General features: G+C 33.0%; 1 protein-coding gene across 1 annotated transcript; it reads right to left on the bottom strand.

Moving 5' to 3' along the window:
- Nucleotides 1-3,640: 3,640 nt before the first annotated feature.
- On the bottom strand, nucleotides 3,641-10,668 carry LOC148598996 (uncharacterized). The gene is made up of 4 exons (XM_088561011.1): nucleotides 10,426-10,668; nucleotides 9,652-9,762; nucleotides 7,926-8,001; nucleotides 3,641-4,603 (listed from the first exon to the last, which is right to left on the bottom strand). Exons 1-4 carry the CDS (start codon nucleotides 10,646-10,648, stop codon nucleotides 4,189-4,191), a joined length of 825 nt encoding a protein of 274 aa, XP_088417137.1. The 5' UTR covers nucleotides 10,649-10,668; the 3' UTR covers nucleotides 3,641-4,188.
- Nucleotides 10,669-11,271: the final 603 nt, after the last annotated feature.

Raw genomic sequence — 11,271 nt, 5'->3', positions numbered from 1 at the left:
ATAATAAGATTCAATTTTATAACTACACGTCCATTAGTATAGGAGGGGACTGGAATGTGGTCCAAAGTTATTGATGAACTACAAAACTTTTAACAGCCAAAATTCACAAACATATGTTCATCAGATGATGAATGAGTAAGATTTGGTTGCAACTCTAAAAAAATAGGAGGTATACCTGGAGAGGTCCTTTAAAGAACATAATAGTTTTGATTATTTCAACTTGTCAGATTTAAAACCATTTTTTTTTTTCATATCAGACTTTTGCAGATACTTTTGAACTTGGAAAAGAAAAAAAATTATCCATCAAAAGTTATCTCAAAACTGATTACTGCCAATGATATTGATAACCCTGAACAAATTTTGGATTAACAGAAATTATTCTACAATCACTCGAACAACAGTGCGAACATTAATCGATACACGAACTTCATTCCATTACGACAACCACTTTGTCACAAAACAAACACCTGAAGAAAATGAATATTGTAATATTGTGAAGGGAGCTTTCTCTGCAAGAATGCCTGACTTCATTAAAAATATGAAAATATCAAGTCACCCTGATATTGACGGCTTTGCAGTAGAATTATATAATTTTTATTTGTGGACGGATATTAAGTATTTTCTTCCAAAGAGCCTGAGTGAAGGTCTGTGAACAGGCAAGATTTCAGTTAGTCAAAGGCATAGTATTATTACCTACCTACCACAGGAAGGAAAAACAAAACATCTAATGAGAAAACTATGAGAAATATATGTCCAGCTGAAGTTCCCATTATCATTCTACATAGTTATTCTTGTGTTCCTTGGGGGGGGCATCACTAAAAATTGATTTCGCTGTCACTGGTGTCAAGATAAGCGCAACTGAATACTTACTAACACAATATGCTGACAACTCAACGCTTATTATTGATGACAATGCTGACACTGATAATTTTTATTCATTCTCTGCTTGGCCTGGCCTGGAGGAGGGTTTATTAAGACCAGACGGCGGTAATATGTTGGTTGAAGAAAAGGAAGTAGTAGAAGAGTATGAGACTTTCATGATATACATCAGGCATATTTTTTATATCTTTGCTGTACGTAAAAGGACAAGACAGTATACTGATAAGCTGGACTAGTAGGGAGCTCACAATGATAGGAAAGACAGCGGTTATAGAACCATTAGCACTCCTTATCCTGGTACAATAACTTACTGTTTCAGATAGAGATTCAGAACAGTTGTTGAAAGATTCTTTTGGATAGTAAGCCTAGTAGAGTTAAAAGAAACATTGTCATATTAATACACTAGATTAGGGTGGATTACATTTCCACTTCTTCCTTTTACATCTTTCAAGATGTCATGTCTCCAAAAACTGATAGAGCCAGCCTAAAATGCTGAACTCGTCAGTTAAAGTGAATACAAACATATTCATTAGGTAAAGCTTCATTTGCACTGCAACAACAACATATTTTTGTAAAATAATTTAATCTTGGAACATAGATTCCTATTGTTCGATAAACCCAAGAATTGATGTGATATGGTAAGAAATTACTACAAGGACGAAGCTATCAAACATGCCATTCCAGTAAATTGGAAAAATGCTATTTTAGAAGATAAAATTACATGTAGGTTAGATCAAATTAGAAATTAACATGTTGATAAAGCCAACAGAAGCAATACGCATATTTCCAATAATACGTAGAGCGAGAAAAGGAAAGTCCTCTAAGAATTCAAGGAAACGGAAGGAAGTTTTTTTTAGCACCTTAAGATTATAAAGTTTTCAATATAGAATGATTTATTTTACGGTTTCCTTTTTAACTGTGTCTAGACATGGGCATGTAAACTTTAATAAAAACTCGACGAACATTCAACTATGGGTAACTGCAACGCACTAGTACTCTGAGGAGAGCAATGTGATTTAAAGTAAAATATAAATATTATAATTGTAACAGATAACCACAGTAAAGTCCATGACCTAGCCTCTTCGACTTGTTTCAAAGTGGCTTGGTCATAGGATACTGGTGTATCCGTTGAAGTAGCATGAATTTCAAATTTTGCTGACACAGGGAGCAACATATCAAGGCCCAAAAAATAATATATATATTTCCTGCTATCTCATCTACACACAGCATTTCTTGACCATTTTGCATCAAGCATTGTTAAGTCTAGATTAATTTCACATGAATGCCATGTAAAATGCTTTAAAAAATAATCTGTCTACCTACTTAACCTTTTTTTCTTGCTATAACAAATAAGATAAATTATTACCCGCAATATTTTCCGAGTAAACAATATTCAAATACAATACGTACATGGCAGTACAACATTCACACAAAATAATAATTGAAATAAAACAATGCAGGCCCTGTGTGTTTTCAATGCATATTCGTTACTTACCTAACCTTGATATTTTTATTTACGTGGTAACCTCTGAATTATTTCCATGGTACTTGTGATAACAGCAGGGATCAAGAAGATATGCTCCGAATGTGGTGTCGTAGTAGCTTACACAACATTTAGTATCTGCCAGACAATCATAGACACACAATACCAATGTATGATCAGCAACACCCACGGATTGGCTAGCTTCAATATGCTAACATGCTAACATAATCCTCTCTGTAATGTACTTCATCTGCATGTACGACGGCTAAAGGTAGTATTCGTAAAATTAAAATCCCTAAACTGACCATGTCCTTGGAACCAAAAAGTGTTTAATGTAGACTTCTGCTCTCTTCCAAATATTGAACCGGAATGGAGCACAAACGAATATCCAGAAATTGTTATGAATTCTGAGCAATTTTGATTTTTGGCTTGCCCGTTTTATTACTCTGACATCATACTTATGGGAAGCAGACACGTTTTATATAAAATTTCTTTTTCCTTTAAATACCGTGCTGTTCGTTGTTTTCGCTTGAAATTACTTAGTCAACAGTAGTAATCTATTCATCTAGATAACTTTCGTCTGAATATAGCTGAAATATTGCTACTCGGACGTAAAACCTCAACAATCAATCAATCAATCTAGATAACTGCATTGATTGGATGCAGAGGAATACGCTCATACTTATTATCAGGAACCAGCAAGACTTTTAAAAATTACCGTGCATTTACCTATAAACAATAAGTGTGGTTTGCATCAAATAGATGCCAATATTTTTCACCTAAAACATGTTTTTTTTCTAGAAAATTATACTATATATATAATTTTAGAAATTTAACAAAAATGTACACCATATTACATCACATCCAGACATTATGAATATCATTTGGTTCATATTTGTTCCATGTATTATATTACCGTTGTAAAGTGGAAAAAGACAACAATAAAAGTGTTAAATTGATTCATAAAAAAACAAAAGATCTTAAAATATTAAAGTGAAAAATGCAATTGTATGATCATTTAAACCACATTGACTTTAGTTCCTTTCTTCTAAAAGCTTGTTAAGTGATTGATCAAAACTCAGCTTAATAAAATAATTTATACAAAACAGAAATATGTTATTTGCCTTTTGATAGGCATGAATCATCCTTACTCTGGTTTCTTTATATAAACTGCTACTTCAAACCATTTATTCCTGTATGATCTGTTAAACGAACACAAAGCGTTTAACTTTAAACAATAATTTATTATTTTTGGCATAAAACGTATGTTAACACAGATTGATACTTTGGATAGGTTTTATTCTTCTTTCATTGAGTCTACTGACATCCTTAAAGGAAACAAGCATTTACATTTTGATATAGAATCATTATTATGTTAAAGTTTAACCATTAGTTTGGGTGTAGTTTTATAACTCGAAAGATTTTAACTTGCTTCTATGTTTTCCTACCAGATATAAAATATTTTACTGAACATACATATTTGAGTCACGGCCATTAAAATACACACATTGCGTAAAATACAATTCAGACTGAAAAATACATTGGTACTTCCAAGCATGCCATCCATATATATATATATATTTATTCAATGAAAAAAAAATATAATCCGTATACAAACAATTCAGTCAGTAGTCACCGCTCAGTAGGAAGATTCAGATTATTCCGGCAACGAAATTTAAATATTTATTATACATATGCAATATTACAATGATGAACATATGAGTAAATTTCAATACGTCTTCCAAGAGAGTACTTGATGAAGTGTTTAAGGTGTTGTATTTTCATTGTTTTTAGACCAGGAATAACCAAACAAGAACATAAATGGATTACATGTTTTTATCATAATCGTAAATTTCAAGATTTGTTGATGAAGGCCTTTCAGAGAAAGCTTCGTGATATGTCATCTCTGAGTTCTTGTCGAAAAAAGCGACGTCATAATTGCTCTGTTTGGACGAGTTCTCTTTTTGAAATGTATAATTTAACGCATCATATTCTACACTTGGTGAATAGTATATGACACCGTCTTGGTGTATATCACCTTTGTTTGTTTTTTGTTCTGAAATCACTTCCTTCCCTTTAGCAACAACTGCATACTGGTCACCGTTTATTTCTCCCATTACGTGCATAGTAGTTTTAGTATCACGTTCGTTCGCTTGTTGTCCATCATGGATATCGTAGTTTCCAGCAGCATTGGCATAAACTAAAATGGATGTCTGCGTTTTATTCTTACGGTGATTACCTCTGTAAGAAAAGTAAATTAACTCTATCAAACTTGAAATGCATTATAAGACCAAAGGAATCTTAATAATAACAAACAAAATACACGAGCATTTTATTGTTGTTTGTTCGGAAGGTCGAGAAATACAACAACATTTATACGCATTTCCTTTAAGATTTTAATCCTTGCTTGTACGAAAGGTGAAAATCGATCATGTACATCAGCCATTCATCATTACATTCAAGTCATCACTCAAAAGTCATTACTACCAAGAAACAAAGCATTTATGCAAAAATATTAATTCGACTTTGAGATCAAATTTCCTTATCAAAGGTAACCATCCATGGCATGCAACACATCGTCTTGAGCTATTGCCAAATATCAAATGCCAAAACTAAAAGACAGAATTGTTACAGCTCGGACAAGAATCTGTATTGCAAAATTATTAATTAAGTTGTCCTTGAGATCAAAGTTCATGGTAATAGGTCATCAAACATGATATGCCACAAATTGCCTTGAGCTGATCTACAAGCGTGCTAAATTTATAGACCCTACAGACACGGGCGGACGGACTGGTTACTATAGGGCGTCTACCACATAATAGCGGCGGGCCTTATCTCATCATGTTAAATCATTTTATCACTTCTCTTTTTTTTTGTCCGTCAACTCTGTCACTATATAAAGAGAATGGATATGGTGAGTATGGCAAAACGACAACAACCCTGCTGGAGTGAAAGTTATCAGTTCAAGGCTACCCACTGATTTTCAATGAACGACGAGGAAGCCCTCATACGACAGGGCAGGCTGCAGCATGCCCAAAGACAACAGGTATAGCAAACAAGTTGTTTATATAGACTGAATAAAAAGTGAACTGACTACGTCTTCAACGTCCTCTCTAACTTTTTTACCGTTTCAAATTTAATTAGACTTCAGTCATATATCTATATGTAGAAAGAAAACAAACATTAAAGAAATCTTTCATTCATTAACAATACTGGATATTTTAACATAAATTGAATTCCGAACGGACACAAGATTGCAAGAAAACAAAACCAAACAAAACCAGAAAGAACGTAAATGATTTCAAACAGTCATCAAGGGAACCAAGGTTATAGCGGTAATCAAAAGAATGTAATCCACGGACAACGACCAGACATAGAAAACAGAAATATACAACGGAGAACATAAAGTAACTAAAATCATACATATATAGTAACAAAAGCAAAGGAGCAATTCGGACTCCACTAAAAACTGGGAGCATGGACCACGAGCACCGGAAGGGTAAGCGTCCTCTGCTTTTCTAGAAACATCAGCCGAGTTGCTCATAACAAGTCAAGTCCGGGGCAGACAAACGAGGAAAGGAAAACTATGATCCATTAAAAAAATCAGTTTTTATGGTGCAGATGGATACACCATAAGGATTCACGAGATCATGATGACGACCATAAAACCACTGTAGTGATGACTTTTACCTTGAAGCAACATAACCCTGTTCCAGAAGCCTATTTGTTAGTTATATCGCGATACAAAAAGTCTGCGTAGTTTCGGAAAGCTCTGGCATAACGTATGAGTTGTGATATGAACACCATACGCAGGTGCTGAAGGGATTTTGCCACAGATGAAAGGAAAGTTGACAAATTTTGAATGAAAAGTCATCACGTTTGTCGTAAAGTTTGGTCGATAGTTTTCTTTACCATCGATTTCTAAGTGTAGGTCAAGATATCAGGCTGACTTCACAGTGTCTGTAGTATCCTTTATCTCTTGGGTAGATGCGATGTATCAAATCCGCGAAATTAGGATTGTTTAAAGATAATACGTCATCTATATAGCGGAAACTGAGATTTAAGGACCTAGCTAAACAATATTCTTTCTGTCGGATCAGATTAGCTATAAAGTCAGCCTCATAAGAGCGAAGGAAAAGGTCAGCAAGTAAAGGAGCACAATTTGTTCCCATTTAAATGCCGACCGTTTGTTGAAAAACACGTCCATCACAGTGGAAAATATGTTTAAAAATGTTTAAAATTTCCAGCATTTTGTAATCATCTTCCTCTGAATATTTGGAAGATGATTTGGAATTATTTCTTACAAAGTATGAGGAATCTCTACCAAGAACTATATATTTGTATCTAGGTGTACCATCTTTTTTGGAAAAAAACACCGATGTATAATGTTTTTAAGTCGGGATGTTAGCTGAAAATGGCGAATAGGAGTATACAGTGTTGAAAAATCATAGGCTTTAATTCTATTATATTCAGATAATAGTCTTGAATTGATCTACAAAAGATCTTTCTAATTTTTCAGGATCCAAATTGAATTACAAATGTAATACCACTACGGGAGTAACAAGTAATATGATAGAACTGTAGACCCTCTTTGACAGTTGTGTGTATAGAAGTTAGAAGTTTGGAAAGAGGTTTGGTGGTATATTTTGCAGATCCTATGAAACGTTGTTTGTATGGATTCTTGTGGAGTTTAGGAATCCAGTACATAGACGGTAAATCACAATCATTGTCCTTGGTAGAGAGACCAAAAGAGGATAGTACAGATTTATGGTTTTCCACAATTTCTTCTTCCGAGAGTGTGGTAGCAGTATAGGTCTTATCACTGCTATTATTTTCTACGTCTACATATGAGAATAAACATTGGATATAAAACTTTTTGCTGACAAAAATAGTGTTGTTTTGGGCTTTGTCTGCTGGTACGACAACATATTTTTCATGTATAGCAGGCAATGTTTTTGTTACATCGGGGTCTTTGAAAACCTACTTAAAACTTTCATTCGTTTCAAAATTAAAGACCTCACCGCCGTCAACCACACTGACAGAGAATTAATGTCTTCTTGTTCTCGTTTTATCCATTTTCTTGCATAGTCCTCGACGGCATCCATATAAAGTTATAATTCCAATTTATGGAGCGTGGTTCACGGTACTTGGGACCTTTAGAAAGGATATTACGTAGAGATTCGTTTTCGATAATGGTTAAATCTCCTGTAACGACGACGTGGCCAGAAGGGCCATATTTGAATTGAGAGTTTTTGCAAGAACGGGCAGGTGGTTTAGCCTTGAAGTACTCAATCTCGAGGTTCTGCAATAACCTTTTATAATTAAAAATTTTTGATGCAATGGGTGAAATATAGGAATATGAAATACTTGGAATGGATTTGTCTTTGAAATATGGGGGAATTTTGTTGGTAACGTTTTTGTGATAGAGAATGTCGGCCAAATTAATTGCATCTATATTTTTGTTGACAAACGGAAGTGGAAGAAATAATCTTTTTTCTTCATCTTGACTTTTCACACAAACTGGTTTAAAGAGTCTATGAAATCTATTAAATCACACACATACCTCATTCGGTACTTCAAAATCAACCCAACAACTATAACTATAACAATAACTGATACAACAGTTCCAACGACAATGCCTGGGAAAATAAATAAACATATCAACAATTACGTTTTAAATATTGTACCAGAATATTCAAACAGGTTGCTGTGTATGGTCAAACAAATTTATCTTGAGTTGGAAAACTTGTTTTTTTAAAATAATATGAAGAAGGCGTAACCTTTATGAGGACAAGGTTAAATATATAGATTATATTCAAAAATATTCTTGTCGCTTTTTTCTTGACATCTTGATGCATTTTGGTACTTTTGTTACGCGTGTTGAGACTTCTTGTCGCTGATTAGGTAGACCGGTATAACTCATTGTTTGTACATCGGACTTTCTGGCTTTACCAGAAAGACCTTGTCTTATGGCATGTCGGAAATGATAAAATGTATCTGAATTTAAATAATCATTTAAGATCATATACAGGACACTTTTTAGTGAAAAAGATACGAAAACATGGAACGTTGCATGGCACGCTCCGGAAGACCCGACTTCCTGTGAGACTAAAATCAAGCTCTTAGTGCTTCCAAGCTTTGAGTTATTTCGCATTTAATACCATTATGAGGATGAAATGAAATCCTATTAATATGAAGTAAAACGGCGCCTTTATTTGTTCTACTGCCAAATCATTCAAAGAAAATATCGAACGTTGTATGGGATGGAACGCTCCGGAAGACATGGGGTCTATTGTTCAACCTGTCATTAAAATTATCGAGTAATTAATTTTAATGAGTCATTTAAACTTAATTGAGTGATTAGTAAATCAAATAATTAAAGTTTGTTGTTCATCTTAATTTAATAATTGCATTTGTTATTCATTGTATTAAATTTTAATTGCATGATTAAAATACAAGTGCATCTCATAATGGACTTTAAATATCAACTTCTGGCACTTCCTGTTACTTTAATATAATCAAATATTGATAATGTAGCATATCCTTCTTAAATATTACATTTCTATGTGACAAAAATAAGTTATAAAGTAAAAGAATGTATGAAGACTCATTTCTGAATGGTGTTGTAAAAACGTACACTTTTGTCATAATCTTGCAATTAAGACAAGAGTTTTACATATAGTGGTACCAAAGTACATGTTATTGAGATTACATTCACTTTATCTTACTAACAGTAAAATTTTTAACTTTTCAAACTTTATTTACATTGTTTCAAGGTAATGGGAAATAACTCTTTACCGGGTCCTACTAAAAACATGATTGTGACTCTGATTCATTATCGCAAACTGTGTAAATGGTGTTTTAATTGTGTGATTAAAGTTTCAATTCAGGTCCAGTGGGTGAATTAAATTTAATGACACGATCAGCATTTTTATTGATTCATCAAATTTAATGACAAGTTGAACAACAAGTTAATTACATAATTAGTTTTAATCAATTGATTAAGGTATTTTAATTATTAATTAGCATTAATGACAAGTTGAACAAAAGATCCCTGACTTCCTGTGAAACTGAAATCAATCTCTTAGTGCTTCCAAACTTGACTTATTCCGTATTTAATACCGTTATGAAGATGAAATGAAATTCTATTAATATGAAGTAAAACGGCGCCTTTATTTGTTCTACTGCCAAAACATTTAAAGAAAATATCAAAAATGTTCAACAAATAACAAATCTAATTTTATTTAAATTTGTTAGAAAGCTACATACATTAAAACTAGAAAACATACCAACAATTTTTCCATCAGTAAATTTCCTCTTTTCTTCGTTGTGTTTTGATGATGTTTTAGGTCTTAATATCATAGATGAACTTGAGGTTTTTGTAACTACTGAATTCACAACTAAAAAAATAAGTTGACTATTGACTAAGGTGCAAATAGAATCCCGTATACATTTCAATGATATTCTCGAGCTCTCAAGAAACATAGTTTGTAAAACATTGGGTATGACCACGCTGTCACATTTACCTTTAATTCACATATGACGATGCACAACAGCAAGTTATTGTTTTCTAAGTTTTCTTACATAAATCTTTGAAAAAAAATATTGAACGCACACTTAAAGTCCGTGCTTCTTTTAAATATTGAGTACACATATACCCATCTGAATGTCTTACCCTTTAGATGCAGTTGGAAACGGCGTTACATACATTACAAAGAATTCTGATAAGGTGTTCGAAATAAGGGTGACAAAACAATTATTGAATACTAATCAAATCAAGTCCAAAACAAATCTGGTAAAATAGATATTACACCACCTGATGGTAGACTTGATGGTATATTACTTCCATTAAAATGTATATTAAAAGTGTGCAATCTGTTAACACGTGCACCAATGTACCGACATAAAAAAACGTTTGTTTTACATACTGACAGCAAACTTAATATTTTTTCTTCTAGTAAAATGTTTTGATAAAGACGAAATGACATTGAGACTCACACTATTGTGGAAACAAAGGTGTATTGACCGATAATGGTCATGTAGCCGAATCTAGTTCAACTCACCATTTGTCGTCGATAACATGCCAGGCGATTCAGTCTTTCTATCTGTTACAACTGATTGTGTACGTTTAGGTCTTTTAGTTTCTACGTATGAAACTGTATGGCGAGGAAATGTAGTTGTTCCTGAAAGACACCAAACCGTTACACTTAAATAGGATATCCAGTATACATCGCCAAAAACATCGACGTATGAACATTGGGACAATTTAAATTTGTTACAATCCATATGCAAGTGCAGGAAGTAAATACAGGGGACAAAGACGATCTAAAAACAGAAAGCAGTGAACCAAATAAAAAAGATTATAAATATACACTAAGGATAAGAAACGAATCGTTACACATAAAAATAAAGCACTAGCAATATAAACAAAAAAAAAATAAAAATAAAACCGTAGTGACATCAAGTGCACTGGAAGGCAGTGGCATCTGACATATTGCTGGTTTTGTAGTCCGGTAATATACAAATAGTATAGCAACAATAATTCAACTCCCAAACATGTGTTACAAACAATTTACATTTCAGTAATATCATTTCAGATAATAGTCAACTTGTTACATAAATTGTTTGATATAAAGCAATGAATATTTAATTGAGTTATTAAGCAGGCATAACGTAATCTGTAAAAAATATTCTGCATAATGTTCATTTCTATAGGAGAGAAAAGATGATGTGTCATAAATTTAAAATTATATGGAACATTCAAGTTCTGTTATCATCATATCTGGTGGTCCTCGAAATCGACTTAGAATCTTTATTGAATAAATATTGATATCACTATAAAATTGGTAGGTAAACTACCAAACATACCTGTGAAAACATTTGTCTGATTATAGTTGACTCGAAATATC

The sequence above is a fragment of the Perna viridis genome, chromosome 14, assembly GCF_037379345.1.
Source record: "Perna viridis isolate PV_CMFRI_1.1 ecotype Kerala chromosome 14, ASM3737934v1, whole genome shotgun sequence".
Classification (NCBI taxonomy): Eukaryota; Metazoa; Mollusca; class Bivalvia; order Mytilida; family Mytilidae; genus Perna; species Perna viridis.
Note: the sequence above shows the minus strand (reverse complement) of the source record. Positions and strands in the feature narration are given on the sequence as shown.